Source organism: Notechis scutatus, chromosome 9, assembly GCF_049901735.1.
Source record: "Notechis scutatus isolate UNSWTSFEM ecotype Mainland chromosome 9, rNotScu1.2, whole genome shotgun sequence".
NCBI lineage: Eukaryota > Metazoa > Chordata > Lepidosauria > Squamata > Elapidae > Notechis > Notechis scutatus.
In genome coordinates, this window is record NC_142017.1 from 19,816,211 (window position 1) to 19,843,859 (window position 27,649).

The window sequence follows — 27,649 nt, forward strand, 5'->3', positions numbered from 1 at the left end:
TGACGTCAGCACACACAGACAAAAAAAACCCCAGGCAGGATCCGCGCGGTGCCAGCAAACGGTAACGGCGGAGCAATCGGACAGAGGCAATTCAGACCGAGACGCCCCGGACGCCGCACCGGCTCAAGGCGACCGTGGCCCGTCGGGGTGCCCTCGGGGTGCCCCGAGGACGCCCCGCTCTCGGCGACGGGACCATGCCTGATGTCGCACGGATCCTGCTGGCGCTGCTGGCGCTGGCGGTCGCTTGCAAGGGGCCCATCCCGGCGGTGGCAGGTGAGGCTGGATTTGGGGGGGTGGGCGTTGGGGGGAGGGGTGTCCCCAAACCAGCATCCTTCGGGGAGAGACCGTGGGAAGCGGCGCGCTCGAGCCCACACCCGGGTTTTAGCTAATGTGCGTCCGCACAGCCCGCTGGACCCAGATAGGAATGGGGGTTCCCACGTGGCAGAAAGTGTTCCGACGGGCTAAAATATCCATCCGAACTAGCCAAGGGTCGTGAGAATGCAGCTTTTAAGCTTTGGCTGACCCGATTTGGTAACTTAGGTTAGTTTAGCAACCAGCAAACTGGGTGGCAGTCTAACTTGATGACTTCTTTGAAAAATACAACACGTGAAAGTGGGAACTGGCCAGCCAAGAGTAGATTAACCCCCTGTTTTCGTAAAGCTTGTCCTTGTGCCCCAACAGAATAATTCCAGATTAAATGTAAATTGCTTACCTATAGAACAGGAAAGTCCCTAATAAAGTTTCACTTTCTTTCACCACCTATTGCAACTTTACTTTCCAAAATCTTCCTGGATCTCTCTCTTACTATTCATGTAAATTACGCCCGCGGGCAGTGGAGAAAAGGAGAAAGCTCAGCTTTCTCTAAGATTGTGTTAGGATGGACGCTACACGCTAGTCGTAGAGGCAAGTTTGGGTAGTGGTGAAAAGGCATCTGCTAGAACAAGGGGTCTCCAACCTTGGCAACTTTAGGACTTGTGGACTTCTGGGAGTTGAGGTCCACAAGTCTTAAAGTTGCCAAGGTTGGAGACCCCTGTCCTAGGGAGTTTGCAATGGAAATGTTGGGCTTAATTGTGGCCGTAAGTCGAGGACTACCTATAACACCCTAAGGAGTTGCTATTACACCAATATCTGCACCCAAAACAGCAGGTCTCCAGGCACCCTCAGAGCCTGTCAAACACCTTAGCTGCCTGGCTTTGGGTGGGAAAGCTGAGAAAACTTTGCTAGGTCTGGGCAGCTGGTTCCCCCACCCTTTAATTTCCTTTCTGGAGATATTTGTCATCCCAGAATACTTGGAGGAAACTAAATGGCAGCCTGCCCAGCGGCCGGCGCTGCCTGGAAATTTCCCCAAAGCAGAATCTTGTTGCTTCTTGTCACAAAACTTTGCCACTCCTGCAGCCTCCTGGCTGTGTGGATTCTTCATATCAGGTAGGATCTGGGAGCAAATCTTCCCCTCTTTCTAAAGAACTTTCTTCTGGAAAATATGGAAGTGGTTTGCCAACTTTGGTTTTTATTTTTTTTATTTTTTTCTGAGAAGGTTGATTGGATTCATCTCCCCACTCTATGGGCTGCCAGCCTGCAATCCTGCGATTTCCTAGTGGTCCATGTAGCATGTAGCAACTAGGTTTCATCCTGATAAACTTCTATTGGGATCCCCAAGTGGCTAAGCAGGTGGTACCCTGCATTAGGTATAAAGGTTCTCCTGGCACACACACATATGTGCTAGTCGTTTCTGTCTCGTCTCTGTTACAAAGCGAATAGCCAGCGCTGTCCGAAGACGTCTCCGTAGTCATGTAGCCAGCAGGACTAAATGCCGAAGGTGCACAGAAAGCTGTTGCCTTCCCACCAAAGGAGTGCCTTTTTTTTTTCTTGCATTTTTTACATGCTTTGGAACTGCTAGGTTGGCAGAAGGTGGGACAAGTAACGGGAGCTCACTCCGTTATGTGGTGCTAGGGATTCGAACCGTCGAACTGCTGAGCTTTCTGATTGACAGGCTCAGTGTTTTAGCCACTGGGCCCTGCATTAGTGGGGTGCAATTGTCAGATTTCCTTGAAATATTAAGCACTTTGAGAAGCGAAAAATTCTTCCTCCTGCTGTTGCTGTGCCCCGATGTGAACAAAACAGCTGGATCCCTTCATGGTTTGGCTGAAAGACCCACCAGAAGCCTCTTTTCTCCCTCAAATCTTGGCATCGACCCACTTCCTGGCTTCCACTTGGCCCTCTTGAGGAATCATAACGATGCCTCTTTCTGTCCTCCAGGGATTTTGCAGTTGGGCTGGTTTTAAGCATGCACAGCCTGGCTCAGATTCTTTTCAAGCGTCGGCCCTTGATGTTGCAATGGGGTACAGAATGTGGGACGCCTTCGGTGCAAAACTGCACAACTCCCTTTGGTTCTGGGGGTGCAACGGGCCTTGCAGACTGGACAGAAGGAAAAATCTTTCCTTCTGTTAGCCAGGTGGGAGTGCCCGGAACAGAAGCAGTGAGGGTGCAGTGATTCCTGCAAAGGGGCTGGGGGCAAAACACACCTGTCCATATCCACACCTTTGCCTAACCAATGGCTCCAAACAGGTGAGCATTTGACCTTCAGGCAACCTTTCCGATCTTTCACACCGAATTACAGATAGTCTCAGCATACGGCCATTTGTTTAGTGTCTGTTCAAAGTTACAAAGGCACTGAAAAAAGTGACCCACGATCGTTTTTCACACTTATGACCATTGCACTTATGACCAAAATTCTGATGCTTGGCAACTGGCATGTATTTATGATTGTTGAATCATCCTGGGATCATTTGATCATCATTGATAACCTTGGTAATCACTTAAATATGAGCCAGCCATGTGCAGCAGCTTAGCTCAAGTGTTATGTACTGAAGCTGCTTGGTGCTGAAACTGAAACTGAAACTTGGTGCTGAAACTGAAACTGAAACTCCTCTCCTCTGCTTGTGTTTTGCATTTGGAACAGATTTCTTTCCAGGTGGGGAGGGGGAATAGAACTCCTTAGCATCAGAGCATGTTAATAATAATAATAATAATAATAATAATAATAATAATAATAATAATAATAATAATAATATAGGAAATACTAATCAGTGGTGGGATTCAAATTTTTTAACAACTGGTTCTGTGGGCATGGCTTAGTTGGTGGACATGGCTTTGTGGCCATGTTATTGGCTGGGCGTGGCCAACTCAATATCATTCACATTGAGGCACGCATCACCTCATCTGGCCTCTCTCATGACTGTGGGGATGCTGCAACAGTCGTAAGTGTGAAAAATGGTCATAAGTCACTTTTTTCAGTCCCATTGTAACTTTGAATGGTCACTCCACACAAGCAAAGTACCAGCAAAGCAGGGGAAAAAAAACTCCAGAGACGTTCCTGAGACAGGAAGTCCAGTCCTGCCAAGAATGTAATAAGGGTTAACGGAGAGGCAGTTTCTGTAAGCAACACCAGAATGTTTCCTTCCTGCCTTCCTTACAGGATTAGGCCAGTCATTTCTTCTAACAACCGGTTCTCCGAACTGCTTAGAATGTTAACAACCGGTTCTAGCGAATAGGTGTGAACCTGTAGAATCCCACCCCTGTAGCGTTCTGTGGATGTGGCTTGGTGGGTGTGGCCTGGTGGGCATGGCAGGGAAGGATATTGTAAAATCTCCATTCCCTCCCCACTCCCGGGGGAAGGTTACCACCGGTTCTCTGAACTCAAAATTTCCACTACCGGTTCTCAAGAACTGGTCAGAACCTGCTGAATACCACCTCTGATACTAATGCTCTGATGGTCATTTTGAAAAATCCTTTCTTAGTGAGCCCCTAGAAGCGAAGAGGAACATACGTGCCAAATTGCATGTTTGTAGGCTTTACGCTTGTAGAGATTTTGTGATGATGCATGAGGGGCCTTTCACTTTTATATATATATAGATTTTTCTTTTGGTCTCTTCTTCAGCTATTGACGTCTTGAGTTAGAGGAAGGATTTGAGTGGCGGAGTAGAATTGCTGCTTTGGCTTAGCTTCCCCTCCCTTCTCAATTCATTCCAGGAAGCACCAATTTTAGAAGGAAGGAGGGAAGGTGTCCATCCCTTGTCTTCCCCTTTGACTGTTTAGCTTCTCTTCTCCTCCATAACAAAATGTAAACTTAGAACTATTAGCTGGTTGGTTTCCTTAAGCCGGAAATCCAGAACAGGGAGAAGGGGAAATGCAAAGCCCAGGAATGTTTCTTAGAACCAAGGATGTTTAACTAAGGGAACTGGATTTCTAATAGAAGGGAATATCTGTAGCTCAGGGTTGAACTTCAGAATTCTCGGTGTTCTCTGAGTTTGGCTGCGTGCTTGCACATGTTTTGGGACCCGATGAGGCAATATCAGCAGTGCTAGAAGGGACTAGGTGGGTTGCCCTCTGTTTATAGGCATTTTTGCAGGAAGCATAGTGGGTGGAGGTGCAAATATTTCCCATTCCTATACTTTTTGAAGTGTTTGGTGCCCATGTGTGATTCCAATAGAAGATAATCTCTGTAGCTCAGTAGGGTTGGACTGAGGGGACATTGGTGCTCTCAGCTTGGTGGTTTTCTTGCAAATGTTTCATGACCCAACTAGGTAACATCATCAGTGGCCAATTAGGTAGCATCATCACCATTGATGATGCTACCTAGTTGGACAATGAGATGTCTGCAAGAAAACCACCAAGCTCAGAGAGCACCAAGGACCCACAGTCGTTGTCGTTGTCATTGTCGTTGTCCTCCTCCTCCTCCTCCTCCTCCTCCTCCTCCTCCTCCTCCTCCTCCTCCTTGCAAACCCCACTCCCTTCGAGCACTGATGCTGTTACCTAGTTGGACGATGAGATATCTGCAAGAAAACCCACCAAATTCAGAGAGCACCAAGGACTCCACACTTAAACCCTGAGCGACAGCTATTCCCCTATATTGGCTTCCCCCATTCCTCTTGTCTCTCCTGCATCGAAGTAGTGCAGTATTCTAGCCTCAGTCTGTGTAGTATTCTAGTTATTTGCTACAGTGACTCAAGCCCTATAAATGTTTAATTGCTAACCTCTGAATCCCATACCGAACAAGTGAAAGACTGAAGGATCAAGTGGGCACACGAAGTGATTGTGCAACAATGGGAATTTCACTGGAAGTTTAATTTTAATATCGTGCAGATGACATAATAGAGAAAATGGGCATGAAATGTTCTTTCATTAGATTTTGGCATTGATTGTGGTTGTTGAAATGGATCCCGAATATTCCGACGTTTGTCAGAAAGATAACAAAGAAGTGGGAACTTCTGAAATCATACTTGCCTTCTGAGTAATAGTTTTTATGTGGTGGATTCCATCAGATTAGGAAAACCTGTTGATTACTGTGCTAGTAATCACATGTTTTAAACCAGGAGCATCTGCAGAATAAATTTAAAAAGTAAAGATGACAACCACAACTGTGTGATTGCAACTTTGTCTGTGTTGTCCCAGCCAGTCTATGGGAATTGGATAGATAGGTATCAATTGTGAGCTGTCCCCTTAAGAGAATGCATCATGGTAAATGTAGTTAAGGTATCCTGGGAAATGTAGTTCATGTCACGTGGCCACATTGTAATCCCGATTGGTCACTAATTTGACCCTTGATGAGTTGGGGGAGTTTTCCTCACTTTTGCCTGAATTCCCTAACTCATGGCAGCTGCTTTCTATCGCTACGAGATGGGTTAGGAGATAACCATCTTTTACCTACAAGACAGATATTCAAAGGATTGGTCATTAAAGAAGAACTTCATCACAAATGTGAGTTATGAGGATACCTGATGAACCAATAAAAGTACTTTGTTATGGATGTTTTGTGGAGTTTATCTATCTGCATCTGTACAGGATACAGAACAATAAAAAGATGATTATCTTCTATCCTTTTTCCCTCATTTCGTAGCGGTAGAAATAGAACAGTTACCACGAGTCTGTGAGTTCAGCCAAGAATACAGAACATTGTCCGTTCGTTTGTACCAGTCATAATATTGTGGCTGCCATCTTGATTTTATATCTATCTCTCTCTATCTCTATTTTTAAGATAGCCTTTCTACAGATAGCCTCACCATAAGAACCTTTAAAGTTAACAATGGCACTGAAAAAAAATCACTTATGACGGTTTTTCACACTTACAACCCAATGGTCACATGGTGAATTCAAATGCTTGGGAACTGACTCATATTTATGACAGTTGTAGAGTCCTGGGGTCATGGGATCCCCTTTTGTGGCCTTCTGACAAGCAAACTAAGTAAGATTCACTTAACAACCAGGTTACTAACTTAACAATTGCAGTGATTCAGTGAACAATTGTGGCAAGAAAGTTCATAAAATGGGGCATAATTCACTTAATAGCAGTAGCACTTAGACTTATATACCACATCACAGTGCTTCACAGTCCTCTCTAAGCAGTTTACAGAGTCAGCCTTTTGCCCCCAACAACCTGGGTCTTTATTTTACAACCTTGGAAGGATGGGAGGCTGAGTCAACCTTAAGCCTGGTGAGATTCGAACTGCCGAACCGCAGGCAGCTGGCAGGCAGCAGAACTAGCCTGTAGTACTGCACTCTAACCACTGCGCTGCTGTGGCTCATAGCAACTTAACAACTGTCTCATTTAACAACAGAAATTTTGGGCGCAATTGTGGTCGTTGGTTGAGGATGTATAAACATTTCCAAAAGATTGTCTTCCCTATTTTAAGGGCTATCATAAAGTATTTATGTTAAACGTGTTTTGACAGTTCTTCTCTCTTACTTGAGATGTTGTTGTAGGGTAATTATCAAAATATAACAGAACACATAGCGCAAATATGGGCTAACACAACCACACAGCACAACACAACACAACATAACACAAACACTGTGGGATTCCATTATCAAAGGACTTGATGATAGCAGCCGCTAGCTTTGATAACTTTCAAAGAGGATTGGGTCCATTGATCATGAAGGACAGATCCTTGAAGGGCTATCAGTCTGGAAAACTGAATGTTATCTCTGAGTTGGGGGCAGCATGTCTCCAAAATCCTCCTTCCAGAGGAACAATGGTGGGAGAGAGAGAGAGAGAGAGAGGTGTCTCCATTTGCTTCTTGAGAACACCTGACCAGATCCAACAGGTTCTGCTGCATCTACAGTTCTGCTGGATCTATTCAAGGTATCCAACTTTTTGCAGGGATGTGGTTCTGAAGCGTGGCTGTTCTTCTGGATTCTTACGTTTGTTTTCCCCTGTAATGGCCAAAAACAGCAGTCAAAAACCTAGGATATAGAGTTGTTTTGTGATTGAACCTAGGATATAGAGTTGTTTTGTGATTGACTGCCTGCCGCTTGGACTTTGTAATTGTCCTTGAGAGTCTGTAAGAGTTTACCACAATCCACCCATCATAAAAAATTATGGACAAATCAAACAGCAAAGAAACCAAACATATGTTCTACACGTGTATATATTTAGATTATCAACAACTGGCATTGTTAGACTGGTACATTGAAGAGATACTTTGGGAAACAAATTTTTTTACATATATATATATATACACACAGAGACAAGCTGGATGGATAGATATGTAGATGTACTGCAGATATAGATTTAAATATAGATACGACAACCCATGACTATTGAGAAATTTCCTTATGTGAACAGAAAATAGAATAGAATAGAATAGAATAGAATTGAATTGAATTGAATTGAATAATGGAATGAATAATGGAATGAATAATGGAATGAATAGATGAATAGAATAGAATAGAATAGAATAGAATAGAATAGAATAGAATAGAATAGAATAGAATAGAATAGAATAGAATTCTTTATTGGCCAAGTGTGATTGGACACACAAGGAATTTGTCTTGGTGCAAATGCTCTCATTATACATAAAAGAAAAGATACATTCATCAAGAGTCAAGAATCATAAGGTTCAACACTTAATGATAGTCATAGGGTACAATGAGCAATCAAATCATACTAGGAAACAGTCCATATAAATCGTAAGGATACAAGCGACAAAGTTGCAGTCATTCAGTCACAAGTGGGAGGGGATGGGTGATAAGGAATGATGAGAAGATTAATAGTAATACTAGTGCAGACTTTGTAAAGAGTTGAACAGTGTCGAGGGAAATCTTTGTTTAGCAGAGTGATGGCATTCAGGAAAAACTGTGTGTCTAGTTTTTCTGGTGTGCAGTGCTCTAATAGCGTCGTTTTGAGGGAAGGAGTTGAAACAGTTTATGTCTGGGATGTGAGGGATCTGTAGATATTTTCACAGCCCTCTTTTTGACTCCTGCAGTATACAGGTCCTTGCGAAAGAACAGCGGGAGAGGGAGTGACTTTTGAATTCTTGCTGGCTTCCCCATTGATTTCATTTGTGGGAAACTGGCAGGGAGCATTGAAAACCATGATTAAGTGGCCCGGAACTGGCCAACGTGATGTTGCAGTGGCTGCAACTCTGTGAATATAGCTGATGTGAAGGCAAATTGGAATTTGATGGGAATAACGAGGCCCTGGTTTGGTATGCATTTTTAAGTTAGTGAATCCGAGGTATCTCAATTCAAAATATTTTGTGCTCTGATGCACTGTTTGGGCTAATTGAAGGTTACAAACAGACAAAAAGAAGAGTTTTAGTGATGTATAGATATGTAATAACTTTAGTTTTCTAAAAGTATATGTCATTGTATTAACAAAGTCATATTGAGGGGCTACCAAAAGAAGAGGGTGGGTCAAGCTATTCTCCAAAGCAGCTGAACGCGGGACAAGAAGCAACGGATGGAAACTAACCAAGGAGAGAAGCAACGTGGAACTAAGGAGAAATTTCCTAACAGTGAGAGCAATTAACTCACCATCAGAAGTTGTGGGTGCTCCATCATCACTGGAGGCTTTTAAGAAGATGCTGGACAGCCACTTGCCTGGAATGCTATAGGGTTTCTTGCTTAAGCAGTGGGTTGGACTAGAAGATCTCCAAGGTCCCTTCCAACTTTGTTATTCTTTGTATTTAAAATCAAAAAGGGGAAGAAGAAAAGGTGATTGTAGTAATAGTTGTAGTGGTAGCAGCCTCAAAATTAAGTCACAGGCAAAACAGTTCCAAAAAAGTGAATAACATCTTGAAAGATACCTTCCCTTGCTTCTTTGAAAAAAAAAAAGGAACAATTTTAATGCAGACTGATTGACAATTCTACAGAGGAATGATGGAGTCTGTCATCTGCACCTCTATAACTGTCTGGTTTGGTTCTGCAACCCAACAGGACAGACACAGACTTCAGAGAGTAATTAGGACTGCAGAAAAAACAATTACTACCAACCTGCCTTCCATTGAGGACCTGTATACTACAGGAGTCAAAAAGAGGGCTGTGAAAATATTTATAGACCCCTCACATCCCGGACATAAACTGTTTCAACTTCAACTTATTTACTAAGTCTGTATTACTATTATTCCTCTACTACCAGATTATAAACACTTCCTAGTGCCTATCTCTTCCCACTTATGACTATAACAGTGTTGCTTGTATCTTTACAGTTTATGTTTTGTTCCCTAGTATGATTTGATTGCTTATTTATTTATCCTATGACTATCACTAAATGTTGTATCTTATGATTCTTGATGAATGTATTTTTCCCTTTATGTACACTGAGATCTTACGCACCAAAGACAAATTCCTTGTGTGTCCAATCACACTTGGCCAATAAAGAAGTCTATTCTTTATGTCCAAAAAACGTACATTTGTGCATACTAAGATGTGGCTTTGGAAGGTGGGTAATAAGAAAAGTTCAAGATGTTAGGCTGTCTCTACCTTCTTTTATATCAACACCTGTTTGATCCATGATAAAAGCAGAGCAAATCTTGGATCATGTGGTCATGGCAACATTTTGACTTTTTCAATTCTTTCCCCCAAGTTATATGCAACCACTAGGAAGCTAACAGCACTCAGTGGCATGCAAAAAAGAAATGTTGCATTGCATGACTGCAAAGCAAGTCTAACTCTGTAATTCCAGAGTTGGGTAAGGATTGTTCTGCTCATTCTCCAATGCCTGAAAAAAAAATTCAGGTATTGCTATTGTTGGAACAATTATCCTTCTGGGTTCAGTTCCAAGTGGGGAAAAAGACATGGAGGCTGTTTGGAAAGATGGTTTAATGGTGGACAAGACCACATGGCTTGGAGCTCCAAAGAAGGAAGGATGATCACATGCTTCAAGGTGAAGGAAGAGATTAAGAAGAAAGAGGAGGGTTGAAAGTGCCTGGGTTTTATACCCTCTGTTGGGATTTGAATTTGAGCTTGTATTCTGATTGGTTGTCAGACTCCCATGGGGCCATGCAGGGGCAAACTCTGTAGGCTGTCCTGAGTCCCAGGCTCGGTTGAGTCTTGCTGGGTGATGATGTCATGAAAGGGCTTTGGGCAATTCCTATTATAGCTCCACCTGGAGTAGATCTTTGTTATGTAAAATATTCTGTCCCAGGCCTTAATGGCCCACCGATTAACAAAGGTGGGGTTGAGCTTCTGTTTCTGAGGTGAGTTTCTACTTCTCTTTTTAGGGGAAATATTTTGCCTTTTTATTATTTCCTAGGATATTTCATTTTTCTAGGAGAGGGATGGGTTTTAACTTCCAACACTATCTTGATAAGGTTCCAGATACGAGGCCAAATAGCTTAGAGAATGGCTTTCTCTCAATATAAAGTGATAGTTCCCAAACAATTAAATTCTTCTACCTCTTTATTTATATTACTCTGTGCTTTGAAAAGACTGACAGTAATCAATTCTGTCTGAGCTAGTATCACACCCTGAGCTTTGAGATACTCAAATGATATCAGTTTTACTGATTAACTTCTTTTGATCCTTGGCCACCTTATCTGAGTAAAAGGCTGTAATTTGCTTTATCGGTGTATTATTCTGTTCTTTGAAAAGACTGGTGTTAAAAAATCTATTCTGTCTGATCTTATTGCATTCTGGGCTTTGAACGATTAAAATGATATTGCTACTACTGATTAACAGCCAAATCCTTTGATTCTTGGCACCTTCCCTGATTAAAAGGCTGTAAAATGGATTTTTCTCTACTGCCCCCCGTAGCATTTTTCCTGCGGTCAGGTTGTAATTATCTCTGTTTATTTGTTACTTCTGTAGTGGATCCCTGCTCTGTTCTCGGTAGTCTGAATTCCGCTCCAAGTTTTAGCATAAGGTGGGGTAAGAAAAAGATGAAAAGAGTTTACTTCAGTTCAACATCGTAAAGACAATTGAAATCAGTGTGTGTGTTTTTTTAACTTGGTGACTTTAAGATGGGTGGACTTCAACTCCCAGAATTCCCCATTCAGATGGCTGGGGAATTCTGGGAGTTGAAGTCCACCCATCTTAAAGTCACCAAGTTTTTTTAAAAAAACACTGACCTAAATGAACCCAATAATTTATGTATTTATTTGGGAAAAATATCTTTTATTTTACATTAAAATTTATGTTTAGATTCTGTATTTACCCATGTTTCTAGAAGAAAGACACTGTTAGGATTACTGAAATCCAGCTAATTCTTGTGTTGCCCACTTGCACAGACCTTGATGCTAAGGTGAAGTAAGCCAACATAGTGGATGTTGGCATGTTGGATACCACAAACCTTGGCCTCCCTAGATCAAGGCAGCAATATTTGAATGGTTTCCTCTTTCATTTGTACCAATTCCAGAAGACAACAGCAGAGATTCTCCAAAGTTTCAGGAATAAAAAAAAGTTTCAGCGGTAAAAAATTAAATATAAAAAAATCCAGATAGATTTTTCAAGAGGTGAAACACCCATAACTGCATAGTTGATACAGGTAGTTCTCAACTTATGATCACAATGGAGCCCAAAATTTATGTTGCTAAGTGAGACAATTGTTAAATTTTGTCCCATTTTACGACCTTTCTTGCCACTGTCGTTAAGTGAACCCCTGTAATTGACACGTTTGTAACCTGGTTGTTAAGTGAATCTGGCTTCCCGGTGGACTTTGCTTGCCAGAAGGTTGCCAAAGGGGATCCCATGACCCCAGGGGACACTGCAACCGTTGTAAATATGAACCGGTTGCCAAGTGGGAGAAGTTTGATCACGTGACCATTTGGGGAGGCTGCAAATCATAAGTGTCATAAGTGTGAAAAACGGCCATTAGTCATTTTTTTCAGTGCTGTTATAGCTTTGAAATGGTCACTAAATGAACTGTTTCTTGTTAGTCAAGAACTGCCTGTATGTGTTGAGCCCATATAGGACTAGAGGCAGGGAGCATTTACTTTGTAGGTTGCCACCCTTCCTTCCTCCCACTTTTTCCTTCTCTAAACTCATATTTCTAGATAATCCATTGATAGAGTTTCTTGAATCCAGTCTTTTACACTATATGATAGAGAACTGGCCTGATGCCAGACCACTTCGGCAGTTTTGCCTTACACAGGGATAAATTAAACAGAATAACAGTTGGAAGGGACCTTGTAGGACATCTAGTCCAACCCCTGCCCAAGCAGGAGACCCTACACCATTTCTGACAGATGGCAGTCCAGTCTCTTCTTGAAAGCCTCCAGTGATGAAGCTCCTACAACTTCTGTTCCATGGGTGGATTGCTCTCCCTGTCAGAAAATTCCTCCTTATTTCAAGGTTGAATTTCTCACTGTTCAGTCTCCATCCATTATTCCTTGTCTGGCATTCAGGCGCCTTGGAAAATAGCTTGGCCTCTTCTTCCTCTCTGGGGCAGCCCCTCAAATACTGGAAGACTGCTCTCCTGTCTCCCCTGGTCCTTTCTCTTCACAAGACCAGCCATGCCCAGTTCCTGCAACCGTTCTTCATATGTTTTAGCCTCCAGTCCCCTCATCATCTTGGTTGCTCTTCTCTGCACTTTTTCTAGAGTCTCAACATCTTTTTTATAGTGTGGTGACCAAAACTGGATGCAGTACTCTAGGTGTGGCCTTACTAAGGCTTTATAGAGTGGTATTAGCACCTCCCTTGATCTCGATTGTATCCCTCTGTTAATGCAATTTAAGATTGCATTGGCTTTTTTGGCTGCTGCTGCAAACTGCTGGCTCCTATTTAACTGGTTGTCCACTAAGACACCAAGATCCCTCTCACAGTTACTGCTGTTAAGCCTGGTTTCACCCAGTCTATATGTGTCATTTTGGTTTTTCTTGCCTGAGTGTAAGACTTCACTTTCCTCTACCTTGAATTTCATTTTGTTAGATAGGGTTCAGGTCTGTCAAGAAGATCCATCTGGATCTTGAGCAAATCTGCAAGTCACACTGATTTTAAAGACTCTGAAACAGGGATTGTGTAGGTGACAACCCCTAGGCATATGTGTGCAAGACGGAAAAAGGAAAAGGTGTGATTCCCTCCTGGAGACACACAAAAAGTGGGAGTTTTTCCAGTTTGTCCTGAAGTAGAGTATCTTTCATCTGAAGATTGCCAAAGTCTTGCTAGAATTGCCTGCATAGGAATGAAAACATGACATCTGGCTGATTTTTACCTATAGATGGCTGTAATCCTGACAGCCCCAAGCATGTGCCTTTCAATAATGCTGTTTATTATAGTTCAGCAGGCGTGATCACGGAGTAGCTGGTAGCTCAGAAGTCACTGCCCTAATTATGTGGATGTGTTTAGACAAACAGCCTCTTGCTTCATCCGTCACACGGCTGCTCCTCCAAGATACACCAGCCCTTCACAAAGGCATTCAGAGCATTAAAATAAAGGCAGGATTGTGCAATTGTGCAGCCTATCCTGGCAGAGCTGGATACGTTTGCCTCTAGATGGGAAACCCTTTCAGGGCTGTTTGTCTGGAGGGGCATTTAGCAGCGTGGGGGGTATTTGCCCCCCAGGGACAGTTTGAAAGAAAAGAATTCAAGAATTTGTCCACACACGATCAATCCCAAGGTTCCTTCTGGGTTTAGATGGGGGAAAATGCAACAGGCAATTTGCATCTGGCGCTTTATAGCTAAGCCAATATCTTTCTCCTGAACTGAACTGAAATTCCTTACTTTGGATTGTCCATTATTTATTCCTCAGGCGAATAAGGCAAAGTCCCCTTTTTAAAGATGCAGTATTGCCAGTCTCTTGAGGAAAACATTGTGTGTCTGTGTGTGTGTGTGTGAGAGAGAGAGCGCTGGGGGAGAAAGAGAGAGAGAAAGAGAGGAGAGAGAGTGGAACAGAGAGGAAGAGAGGGAGGGAGAGAGAGAGAGAGAGAGAGAGAAAGAGAGGAAGAAAGGGAGAGTGGAAGAGAGAGAGAGAGAGGGAGAGAGGGAGGGAGGGAGAGAGAGAAAGAGGAGAGAGAAAAGAGAGAGGAAGAGAGAGACAGAGAAAGAGAGAGGAAGAGAGAGAGAGAGACAAAAGAGAGAAAGAAAGAGAGTGAGAGTGAGAAAGAGAGTGAGAAAGAGAGTGGGAAAGAGAGAGAGAGAGAGAGAGAAAGAGAGAGGGGGGAGAGAGAGACAAAGAGAAAGAGAGAGAAAGAAAGAGAGTGAGAGTGAGAAGAGAGTGAGAAAGAGAGTGGGAAAAGAGAGAGAGAGAGACAGAGAAAGAGAGAGGGGGGGAGAGAGAGAATGAGAGAGAGAGAGAGCGCGCACTTTCTCTCAGGCCCATTCTGTTCTTGGGAGTCATTTAGGAAATCAATTGCACCATCTGATTTTTATCAGAGAATTTGATCTCCTAATTTCTTGGAGCTGTTTCCAAATTTCTAAATGAAAGTCTCATTGCTTATTTCTCTCTGTTTATGTAAGTAGCATCCAGAAGGGAGGCAGTGTCAAAAAAGTTGGTGGCTCCGTGTGGTTGAAGCCCCCTCCTCAGCTGTTTCTGGTTGCCTACTCTCCCCCGACAAGTTCCCATGAAAGCACCAGATTGTACCAGATTTTCCAAAAGACACCATTTATCAGTATTTATCAATCTTGGCGACACGAAGAAGTGTGAATTTCTACTCCCAGAATTCCCCAACAGGGAAACATTTCACAGATATTTAGATTGTACTTTAGACCTACAGTTCACACATCTGTCAATATCTTGGAAATATTAGAGATATGGAAAAAAATTACGGGAAATGAATTCGATCCTCAATCAGTGATTTTTATCCTCAGCAACTTTAAGACATGAAGACTTCAACTCCCAGAATCCCCCAGCTGGCAAAACTCCACTGATTTTTGACTCAAACTTTAGATCCAGAAATGACACATCTGAAGTTGTCTTTGAAACATTAGAGACATGAAGAAAAATTCTGGGAAACGAATTTGATCCTAAATTAGTCACACAAGAACATCAACTCCCAGAATTCCCCAGCCAGCCTGCTATCTAGGGAATTCTGGGAGTTGAAATCCACACATCTTCAAGTGACCGTTGAGAAACCTTACTCTGGAGTTTAATATGGACGTCACAAGGTTCCTGGAAAAAAAAACACCTGACTATCCATCTGCTCGCCGAATGAAACGGTTCTTCCACCAATGCAAAAGAACAACCAGAATGAAGTGAATGTTGGGATTCCTTTAAAAGCTGCAAAGGTGTTTGTTCACCTTCCTGGGTTCTCTGCCACGTGACCCTGGACTTCACCTGTTGGAATGCTGAAGCTGTAGAGTTGTAAGAAAACTCAGCTGTTACAAAAGAGGCGATAAGCTTCTTGGCCACTACTGTAGAGGGGAAACCAGATGTAGATAAGACTCTTGGAATGTTTGCAATTTTAAAGATTTGGGGAAGGCCTCCTGCAGCAAGGGAAACCTCTCCTTGCTACTCAGCTGATCAGATCCAGATGCTGGGGATTGACAGCTGTCCAGAATGAAATACTTAATGGTAGTCCCTTGCTTACAATTGGTCTAGCGACCGTTCAAAGCAGTGGTGGGATTCAGGGTTTTTTTTATACTACTGGTTCTGTGGGCGTGGCTTGGTGGGCATGGCAGAGGAAGCATACTGCAAAATCCCCATTCCCTCCCCACCCCGCTAGCCTGCTTTCCAGCTCCATTCTCCTGTGCAGAGCAACAAAAGATCCAGCCAATCAGCTGGGACTCGATGGGAGGCAGAGAAGAGATGGGGTTGGCGGGGCCAGTCAGAGGTGGGATTGGCCGGTTCTCTCAACTACTCAAAATTTCCGCTACCGGTTCTCCAGAACTGGTCAGAACCGGCTGAATACCCACCTCTGGCTCAAAGTCACAGTGGCACTGAAAAAAGTGACTTAGGAGGACCACTTTTCACACATTCCTGTGGCCATGTGATCAAACTTCAGATGCTTGGCAACTGGTTTCATATTTATGACGGCTGCAGTGTCCCAGGGGGTCCTGTCATCAACTTTTGTGACCTTCCAAGAAACAAAGTCCTTGGGGAAACCAGATTCGCTTAACGATCGGGTTAACAATGGCAATGATTCACTTAACAGCTGGGTCAGGCCAAGTCATAAAATGGGGCAAAACTCACTTAACAAATGTCATAAATTTTGGGCTCGATTTTGGTCATAAGTCGAGGACTCCCTGTACGTCATTGAACGGGGGGGCTGTTGGCTGGGAGGTTTTTTAGAAGACTTTTGTTTCAGAGTGTTGAAGAATTTGGGCAGAGGTGGGTATTCAGCCGGTTCTGAGCAGTTCTGGAGAACCGGTAGCAGAAATTTTGAGTTGTTGAAAGAACCGGCCAATCCCACCTCTGAGTGGCCCTGCCAACCCCATCTCTTCTCTGCCTCCCATTGAGTCCCAGCTGATCGGCTGGGTCTCCTTTGGTTGCCCTGCACAGGAGAACGGAGCTGGAAAGCAGGTTAGTAGGCTTGGGAGGGAATGGGATTTTGCAGTAACCTTCCCCTGCCACGCCCACCAAGCCACTCCCACAGAACCGGCAGTAAAAAAAATTTGAATCCCACCACTGAACTTGGGGTGATGTTTCTCCACCTTTACAGTTTATGGATTTCATCTCCACTGCCCCATTTACAATGAGATCAGGGCCCAACTTTTGATGGCGAGTAAACTCAAAGAGTTCTTGAAATATTGACCTGTTTTCTTGCAGGCAGATATCCAACGATCAGAACCAACCTGCTACGTTTACTCTGTTGTCATTTAAACATAGAAAGAAAAACGTATGTTCTTAGTTGCAGCTTTGACTTCACCTTTCTGTAACCTTTTTTCTTCTAATACCGTTCTCTTTTCATGACTTTCTTTTAGAATCTTAATAGTTTATTTTTATTACAGCCTTTGGTTAGACCAATAAACTCAACTCAGTTACCATAAAGTCTTCTTTGAGATGGAGGCTTCAGCAGATATTAAGGGAGTGGGGGGGAGCCTGTGTCCCCAAAATGTTGATGTCAACTCATAAAGCATTCCTGGCTTCCTTTCGAGTTGCCATAGGGAGGTGGGGGAAAACCCTGAAGGAGCAGCAAGGCAATAAAACAACAACAACCAGAAGTACATTCTACACATTCCTCACCAAGGCATCTCCCAGGTTACTGATCCAGCCATGAATGTAAGGCATCCAGAAAGTATCCATGATATCAATCATTCCGAGACATATTCTCTCCAATTGATTTATTTAGGAACAGATCTGGTACGTCTAAGGCAATTTCCCACGGTGAAAGTATTTTCTTGCGTTACACAGAATCCACCTTCTCTCCTCCCTTCTCTCCTCCCACTTCTACACTTCATAAATCACGAGAACCAGTTAACTGCAACTGGAATTTCTTAGTACGACTTACAGAATAACCTTGAACTTTTCCACTCCTCCACCCCCCTTTCATTATGTGGCAGCTGAATTTCAAAGCTGACAATGAAAATGCTCTGGTTGGAGAATGTGATTTATGACACACCTGGGGGGGGAGGGAGAAAAATGGGCTGTGTGGGGACTCCTGGGAGGGGACGGTGGGGCGGGATGGGCGGGGGCAGCCAGGGGTGGGATTTGGCGGTTCACTGAACTGGCCATAATATTAGCTACGGGTTCTCCCGAACCCGGGCAAACCTGTAGCAGCCCACCCCTTGGGGACCCCTGATGTGAATGTAAGAAGCACTGACTGGTTCAGCAACTGACTGGGATAAATGTGTTGTGGGTGTCCACTCTGAAGCTGGCCTGACTGAGGCCATCTTGGAGGCTTCAGTGTGGCCACAATGGTGCTGACAGTTAGGGAGTGGGGAGAATAGAGATAGCTGAGGCTTTGTAGCCAAAACAAAATAGTTTCCCCTGAGAATCAAGGTCATTTCCACAGGTGGCTGAAGAGAGGAGGAGTGAAGTTGCCAAGCAACTGGACGGCACTTTGATTGGACTATGTGACTGTTTGGGAAAGGGGGAAAAAACGTTTACTTTTAATTAGGTGAAAAGCGCGGGAACCTTTAGGGTCGGTTTTCACCAGTCTGTGCCAATATGATATATCCAATCAACCTGTTCTTTGAGGAACCTGCTTGCCATGGAGTTCTGTCTGCTATGGATGTATTACTTGGAACCCTGACGATGGGTTCAAGCCCACTGTGTTGGTCTTGGAGCAAATATCTCTGTTGTTCTTATGTATAAAAGACCTTGCTTCGATTGGAGACCAGGCTTAGATTTCCTGCAAAAAAAAGAGGAGAAAAATGATCTTTGGAATTTGAGGATGAGATCTGATTTGATTCGAGTAATATTGTACAGTGTTAAATAGATGGTTGTGATGTATGTACATATAGGTTAATATATGGTAGATGAAATTTAAAAACATAAAGAATATCATTTATTTTTAATATCGCTTATTATTAGCATTGTAAAGGTTTTTAAGTACTATTTCATTTAGAAAAAAGTTGCATTTTATTATTGTCTCTGTACTGGAAAAAGTCAGAGGTCACTTTTGAATCTATTTGCTTTTTTGGTTTTCCAGGGTCATTTTTTAACTTGTATTTAATTGTGTTTTTGAAATTGAATAAATATATTGTATGTCTGGCAGGCTGAAACAATCAGCGCTGATGAAAGGTGTATCAGAGAGATAAAGGAGTTATTTCATTGGCTCAAGAGGTCATCCACTTTCTTTGATCAAAGAACGAAGGGCTGGCAAGTGTTGTTGAGTTTTATGAGTCCTTGTGACAGATTAGAAAATGGAGATAGTAACCTCAGAGGCTCTTTCACGCAACTGTCTACTAAAGTTATTTCTTTAAAAAAAAGATAATCTATTCATACATTAAAAATAACAAACAGGGTATAAATACATTAAGAAGATTCTGGAGGTGTTAAATATTATTTTTTAAAAATGGTGTACATTAGTACATTAAAAATAACAAATGGTATATAAAGATAATTGCTAAAAATATTAAAGATAATAAAATGTTCTATCAATACATTGAAAAGAACATATGGCCTATAAGCAGTTATTTTATTATTTTAAAAATAATAAAAAAATTATCTATAAAGATATTAAAATAGGAGAACATGAATATGTATACAGTACTAATCTATAAATATATTGAGAATAATAAACTGTATGTATGTGTGTATATGTATGTATATATATATATATATTATGTATATGAGTATGTGGGTGTATATCTCTGTGTATATATACACATACACTTACATGCTGTCTCTCTGTCTCTCTCTCTGACTCTCTCTGAGTGTCTCTCTGTATCTTTCTGTATCTCTCTGTCTCTCTGTCTCTCTCTGTCTCTGTCTTTCTGTTATCTCTCTGTCTCTCTGTCTCTGTCTCTGACTCTCTCTCTCTCTGTTCTCTCTGTGTGTGTGTGTGTCTATCTCTCTCTGTGTCTCTCTCTCTCTGTGTGTCTCTCTCTCTGTGTCTCTTCTGTCTCTCTCTGTCTCTCTCTGTCTCTCTGACTCTGACTCTCTCTGTCTCTCTCTCTCTCTGTGTGTCTCTCTCTCTGTGTCTTTCTGTCTCTCTCTGTCTCTCTGTGTCTCTCTGTCTCTGACTCTCTCTCTCTCTGTTCTCTCTCTCTGTGTGTGTGTCTCTCTCTCTGTGTCTTTCTGTATCTCTCTCTCTGTCTCTCTGTGTCTCTCTGTCTCTGTCTCTGTTCTCTCTCTCTCTCTCTCTGTTCTCTCTCTCTGTGTGTGTCTCTCTCTCTGTGTGTCTCTCTCTGTGTCTCTCTGTCTCTGTCTCTCTCTCTGACTCTCTCTCTCTCTGTCTCTCTGTCTCTCTCCCTCTGTGTGTGTGTGTGTCTGTGTCTTTCTGTATCTGTCTGTCTCTCTGTGTCTCTCTGACTCTGACTCTCTCTCTCTCTCTGTGTCTTCTCTCTCTCTCTCTGTGTCTTTCTGTATCTCTCTGTCTCTCTGTGTCTCTCTGTCTGACTCTCTCTCTCTCTCTGTTCTCTCTCTCTCTGTGTCTCTCTCTCTGTGTGTCTCTCTCTGTGTCTTTCTCTCTCTGTGTCTTTCTGTCTCTCTGTGTCTCTCTGTCTCTGTCTCTGACTCTCTCTCTCTCTGTTCTCTCTCTCTCTGTGTCTCTCTCTCTGTGTGTGTGTGTCTCTCTCTCTGTGTCTTTCTGTATCTCTCTGTCTCTCTGTGTCTCTCTCTGACTCTCTCTCTCTCTGTTCTCTCTCTCTGTGTCTCTGTCTCTCTCCTCTGTGTGTGTCTCTCTCTCTGTGTCTTTCTGTCTCTCTCTGTCTCTCTGTGTCTCTCTGTCTCTGTCTCTGACTCTCTCTCTCTCTCTCTTCTCTCTCTCTCTGTGTCTCTCTCTCTGTGTGTCTCTCTCTCTGTGTCTTTCTGTATCTCTCTGTCTCTCTGTGTCTCTCTGTCTGACTCTCTCTCTCTCTCTGGTGGTCTCTCTCTCTCTCTGTGTCTCTCTCTCTCTGTGTCTTTCTGTCTCTCTCTGTCTCTCTGTGTCTCTCTGTCTCTGTCTCTGACTCTCTCTCTCTGTTCTCTCTCTCTCTCTGTCTCTCTCTCTCTGTGTCTCTCTCTGTGTCTTTCTGTCTCTCTGTGTCTCTCTGTATCTCTGCATCTCTCTGTCTCTGCCTCTCTCTATACACACACACAAACACACACACATGCACGATTCCATAATTATATAAAGTTGTACTGTGTGTAAATTTATTTTTAAAAGTGTTTTATAAATTTGCTAAAAATTAACAAAGATGGAAGCAAAAGGAGAGGCAGTCCCCGTCCCCCCCCTGGGATTCTTACTTTATAGCAGCCAACTTAACTGTGGCCTTTTTTGCAGGGCTGCCATCTGATTAAAAGCTAATGATTGCATCCCTGCTGCAGGAAAATATTTTTTTGTGTTTTGTGTCCCAAGCAAACGGAAACCCTGAAATCAGAAAAACTCTGCTTCTGAGACGGAGTCCAGTGGATGCTGTCGGTGAATTGCAGAGGCATCTCAGATTGAGTGGGACGTTTTGGGGTTGTGGGATATCCAGAGTTCTCACTCTGTTGGATGAAATGGCAGTTAAAACACTAAGAGGCAATTGTTGTGGTTTGCTGGCAGCAGGTGCGGACGGCTGAGGTCTCAGAGAGCGAGGACTCAGGTGAGGGGTCTGCGTGTGATGCAGGGATGGTGCCAGGACCATCAGGGAGTGGAGTGCTGCCTTTGGGGATTGTGGGGGCTGGCAGCAGCGATGAGGAGGTTCCTGAGGAGCCTGTGCCAAGTTCGCATGCGCACAGGATTGCTCGTAGAAAAGAGCAGCTACAACAGCATGGGCGACTCGGGAGTAAGGCTGCAAGGTAATGGCCCCTCCCTTAAGACAGAAAAGCCAACTGAGAAACTGGAGTTCTTTGCAGGAAGCAAAGAAGTTTTTGCACTCAAGCCTTGTGGACGTTTGGAGTATCTGAGTTGGTGTTTGGAGACTCTTTCTGTTTGAAACATTTCTTAGTAACTTTATCTGGTGTTCTTGGCAGCCTTGCACAACCTTGGCAAGGTTCGTTCTTATTAGAGACAATTAGTTTGAAACAGCCTTTTAACCGGGAAGGAACAGAATTTGCAAATAATTATTAAAAGGTTTTGCTGTTACCTCTGTTTCTTCTTTGTTTCTTTGGAACAAGGTTTGGGTCAGAACAGCAATTTGGTTTATATTTCTGCCTAGAGCAGTGCTTGTCAACTTCGGCAAATTTAAGACAGGCGGACTTCAACTCCCAGAATGCAATATTGAAATGGATAGATTTCAACTCCCAGAATGCAACACTAATATTGGCAGTGTTCAATTCCCAGAATGCAAATTTAAGATGGGTGTACTTCAACTCCCAGAATGCAACTTCAAAAGGGGATGGACTTCAACTCCCAGAATTCCCATACAACTTAAATTTGCCAAGGTTGAGAAAAACTGGGCTAGCACATATTATGTAACCAGTGTAGTTTGTTGGTGTTAATCCAGATTTAAGATTTGTAGTGTTATATGAACTTAGCCAAATGTGAGATTTTATTCTTGCAAAAATGGAATCAGTGGTGATTTTAATTCCTTCTTGGATTGCTTCCTTGCTCCAGGAGAACCTGATACAACCAAAGTTTGTGAAAGGGAATGCCCCAACTATTTAAAGAACAAACTTCCTTCGAGTGTACTAGAGAGCTACACAATTAGCATCTGCAGAGCCAAGACGTCAATCATGTAAGTGCCTTTTTGTCACAATATTTTTCTCTTTCCAGTTCAAAGACAGACATGAATTCTATGCTGATTTTTTAGAGTCTTTGCACAGAGCTCAAGAAGGGTATTTAGCAATAGCCCTTAGACTTATATACTGCTTCACAGTGCTTTTACAGCCCTCTCTAAGAGGTTTACAGAGTCAGCCTCTTGCCCCCAACAATCTGGGTCCTCATTTTACCCACCTCGGAAGGATGGAAGGCTGAGTCAACCTTGAGCCAGTCAGGATCGAACTGCTGGCAGTGGGCAGATATTGGATAGATGGATGGATGGATGGATGGATGAAAGGAAGGAAGGAATGAATGAATGAATGAAGGAAGGAAGGAAGGAAAGAAGGAAGGAAGGAAAGAAAGAAAGGGCAATAGTAATACCACTTAGACTTATGGTCACTTCTTAGTACTTTATAGACCTCTCTAAGCGGTTTACAGAGTCAGCCTCTTGCCCCCAACAATCTGGGTCCTCATTTTACCCTCCTCGGAAGGATGGAAGGCTGAGTCAACCTTGAGCCTGGTGAGATTCGAACTGCTGACAACGAACAGAATTAGCCTGCAATACTGCATTTTAACCACTGTGCATCATGGATGGATGGATGGGCTATAGCACTTAGACTTATATACTGCTTTGCAATGTTTTAACAGCCCTCTCTAAGCAGTTTACAGAGTCAGCCTCTTGCCCCCAACAATCTGGGTCCTCATTTTTCTCGCCTCGGAAGGATGGAAGGCTGAGTCAACCTTGAGACGGTCAGGATCGAACACCTGGCAGTGAGCTGAAATTAGCCTGCAATGCTGCATTCTAACCACTACACCACCACAGCTCTTCTTTACCCAAGAGCTGGACTTAGCTCCACTCCAAGGCTGTCTGGACAAACTATGAATCAAGGCCCAGGGATGCTAAAACATATCTAGCGGGTAAAAAAAAAGTCAAGATGGCAGCCCTCTCATGCCATTGAGTTCCTGCCCATTTTTATGTGTGCTGTGCATGCAATGCAAACTTGAAAACAGGCATGTGAGCCTGGTGGCCATTTTGACTCTTTGACCATCTCCTGTGCTTGCCTGCAAGTAGAGCCTCTCTGGGTCCCACCTGGGTGACCTGCTGACCACCGAGGCTCAGTGATGAATTGCCAGTGTAGGTCAACACCATTTTCTGCCTGGAATCTCCAAAGCAGAAAACGTCATTTTACAGGTTGTCCTAAACTTACGTCCATTCATTTAACAACCATTCCAAGTTGTGACAGGGCTGAAAAAGTAACTTGTGCCTGATCCTCACAATTACTAGCAGTAATTAATAGCAGTCACTGAGAGAGGGAGTTTGGAGTCTTAGTGGACAACCAGCTAAATATGAGCCAATAGTATGTGGCGGCAGCCAAAAAAGCCAATACAATCCTAAGCTGCATTAAAAGAGGGATACAATCAAGATCAAGGGAAGTACTAATACCACTCTATAAAGCTGTAGTAAGACCACACCTAGAGTACCACATCCAGTTTTGGTTACCACACCATAAAAAAGATGTTAAGACTCTAGAAAGAGTGCAGAGAAGAGCAACCAGGATGATGAGGGAACTGGAGGCTAAAACCTATGATGGACGGTTGCAGGAACTGGACCTGGCTAGTCTAGGGACCAGGGGAGACATGATAGCGGTCTTCCAATATTTGAGGGGCTGCCCCAGAGAGGAGGAAGGGGTCAAGCTATTTTTCAAGGCACCTGAGAACCAGACAAGGAATAATGGATGGAAACTGAACAAGGAGAGATTCAACCTGGAAATAAGGAGAAATTTTCTGGCAGTGAGAACAATCAACCCAAGGAACAGAAGTTGCCTTCAGAAGTTGTGGGAGCTTCATCCCTGGAGGCTTTCAAGAAGAGATTGGATTGCCACCTGTCAGAACTGGTGTAGGGTCTCCTACTAGGGCTGGGGGGTTGGACTAGATGACCTACAAGGTCCCTTCCAATTCTGTTAATCTGTTAAAATTTGTTACGATTATCCTAGCCTCCCCCTAGTCACAGAATTACTATTTGTGAGCTTTATTTGAGCATTTAATGCTTTTGGAATCAAGAAATTGTATTTTATGATTCTTGAATCAGGCAATTGTGATAGGAATATCTTTGCCCAATACTTCAAAATTAAAGGCATTCTAACTGAAACTCAAGTGGGATTTAAAAATGCTAAAATGTCCTGGAATGTCTAACATATTGATTCTGTCTATTTTTACTTGGGTGTCTTTTTTTTTCTCCCTTCCTTTCTCTAGACTGAAAACAAAGAAAAATAGAATATTTTGTGCCGACCCAGACCATGACTGGGTAAAGAAAGCTATGCAGGACATAGATGCAAGGACTATATACGCCACCACGGAAAATCTCCCTGCAGTTAACAGACATTCAGGAGAAGCTAAGATGGAGGTTGGTGATAAAGCTCAGCCCACAAGAAAAGTGAGCACAACCGCTCACAAGACAGCAACATCCCCTGTGAGAACCACAGCAGATCCCCAACCTTTTGTGGAAAGAGGGTTGGCTGGCTTGGAGGCCACCATGTCTTCTACATCGTTGACTCCTCCTCAACCAGAAACCATTGCTGATAAATCCACCCTTCCACCTGACCCGATTGCAAATCACGAGGTAGGGTCAGAAAACTTTGAGGAGCACAAGAGGTTGGGGGAACATTTCACGCCAACCAAGAAAGGCCTGGAGGACTTCTCTAGAACAACCCAGCGGTTGGTGTCCCCGCCTGTGCCTTTTCCAGGAACTGACAAAACAAGTACCCAGAGTCCTACATTTGTTTCAGAAACTCTTGTGAGTCCTTCAGCCCGTCCTTCCACGAACTCTTCTGTCAGCAAGCTTCTCCTGGAATTTGTCACAAAAGATAAGACGTTGATTACGATACCCACCAAGCTCTCCACCTCTCCCGAGCTGTTTTTAAGCAGCTTCAACACAGGCCATAAACCACCGTCAGTTGAGGGTGCCACAACTCAACTTCCTATCAACTCTAGTCGCCCTTCAAGCACACAGTTTGGTTCTGATAGAACCAGCCTCAATTCTGTCCAGTTTCAAGGTGTGATTGATGCAGAAGGTGAAGGAGGCACCACGCAAACACCCCTATCTATTGGAAGTGGTCCTTCAAGTAGAACTTTCTCCAAACCTTCAGACATTCCCCCAATTCCAGGTTATCACCAAGAAATGTTTAATGGGAGTGCTTCAATATCCAACCCAAACACCCCACCAGCCATTTTAGATTGCTATCCCCATCCCCAACCTATGGTACGAAATTACATCATCCCCGTACTTTCTGTTGGGGGTGTCCTCTGTGTCTTCTTGGCAGTTGGTGTCTTAGTCTACCTTAAGCGCAACATATGTACCGAACGGTCATCTAAGAGGCAGGTTCAAGGACTGATGTATTACCCATGTGACTCTCAGGCTGAGACATATCCCCTGGAAATGGTTTGACCTTTCCATCTTTTTTCTTTTTCTTGGATTGGCAAAAATCCATCTTATTGTACAAGAGGGTCGGACTGGGCCAGTAGCACAACTGATGGGAGTCCTGTCTGTTCTCCTTCTTCTTCTTTGCCAAAGTCAACATGGTTTGCAGCTGTTGGTCAGAGGATGCACTAAAGCATAACAACATATTGGTCCTATGAGATGTTTTAGCATATTGCTCTTGTGAGATATATTTTAGCTATGGACCAAGGACAGAGTCTTCAACATGGGAAGCAGGCCTCCGTATACCAAAGCAAGAACATTCATCGGAAGAAAAGAGACCTATCCCTTCCTAGGCTGAATCTGGCTAGGTCCCAATAGGTTGTCGGTACAGTTTGATTGTAATTGATGCTTGAGTTGAGCCATAAAGGATGAGCAGGGCTGGCCCAGAATATCTACCTGTTTGAGATGAAAGAAGTGCCTATTACCCTCCTCTACTCTTCTAGGTTTACTATGGAGGCTGACCCAGCGGGTGGTTGCATTTTCTTCCACTGCTGGTGATAAAAAAGCACAAATCCAGAGGTTGTGCCCTTCAGGATCCCCCAGACCAGGAGTGGGATCCTACAGGTTCGCACTTATTTGCTAGATCCGGTTGTTAACATTCTAAGCAGTTCGAAGAACCGGTTGTTAGAAGAAATTACTGGCCTAATCCTGTAAGGAAGGCAGGAAGGAAACATTCTGGTGTTGCTTACAGAAACTGCCTCTCTGTTACCCCTTATTACATTCTTGGCAGGACTAGACTTCCTGTCTCTGGAGTTTTTTTCCCCTCCTTTGCTGGTACTTTGCTTGTGTGGAGTGACCATTCAAAATTACAATGGCACTGAAAAAAGTGACATTTTTCACACGACTGTTGCAGCATCCCCACAATCATGAGAGGCCAGGCGAGGTGATGCATGCCTCGATGTGAGTGATGTTGAGTTGGCCACGCCCAGCCAATAACATGACCACCAAGCCACACCCACCAATTTAGCCACGCCCACAGAACCGGTTGTTAAAAAAATTGAATTCCACCCCTTCCCCAGACCCCAGCATCTGTCTTTCTTAGTCCTCTTGGTAAGTGCTGAGTCTTGGGTTGGTCTTTAGTTGTCCAGCAAGAGTCTTTCAGATCATGAAAACATCAATTGATAGTAGATCCTGTGGGTGCTTGGAGAAAGGCACCCCTGACGTCTTCTGCTTAGAAATGATCGTGTCAGGGAAGTGAAAGTTGTTACATCAAAATTGCCATTAGGAAAAAAAAAAAAAAGAATGACACAAAAAGCTATTTCACTTTTCTCAAAATGCACTTTTGATATTTTAATCCCTGCGGGTTCGGGAAATCTGCTATAAATCAGATTTGTTTTATATTATCTTTTTCAAACAATGCAATAAATAAAACAATGAAATAAATCAGGGCTGTTTTACATTCTCTTCCAAACTAATAAAATAAATCAGAACCAGTTTTTTAGATGATCTTTGAAGATAATAAAAGAGGCAATCAGATTTAACGCAGGCAGCATGTCGTCTTTCATCCGTGCAAGTTAGAAACGACAAAGAGATCTGGCGAATCTAAAAATGAGAGAACTGAATAGCTATAAGCACAAAGACCAGTTGTAAGCTATTTTTTTCAACACCCTCATAACATTGAACAGTCACTAAGTGAATGATCATCAGTCAAGGACTACTATAAGTAAGTCGGTAGTCCCTGACTTAGAACATTTCATTTAATGACCATTCAAAGTTACGACGACTCTGAAAAAAAATGGGATGCTCGTTTT

The 27,649-nt window shown here is 43.2% G+C and overlaps 1 protein-coding gene across 1 annotated transcript; it reads left to right on the forward strand.

Moving 5' to 3' along the window:
- Positions 1 to 27,281, forward strand: CX3CL1 (C-X3-C motif chemokine ligand 1). Its single transcript, XM_087971725.1, has 3 exons — positions 1 to 273; positions 22,277 to 22,397; positions 24,674 to 27,281. The coding sequence occupies exons 1-3, from the start codon at positions 195 to 197 to the stop codon at positions 25,863 to 25,865; spliced, it is 1,392 nt and encodes a 463-aa protein (XP_087827851.1). The 5' UTR covers positions 1 to 194; the 3' UTR covers positions 25,866 to 27,281.
- The last annotated feature ends 368 nt before the right edge of the window (positions 27,282 to 27,649 follow it).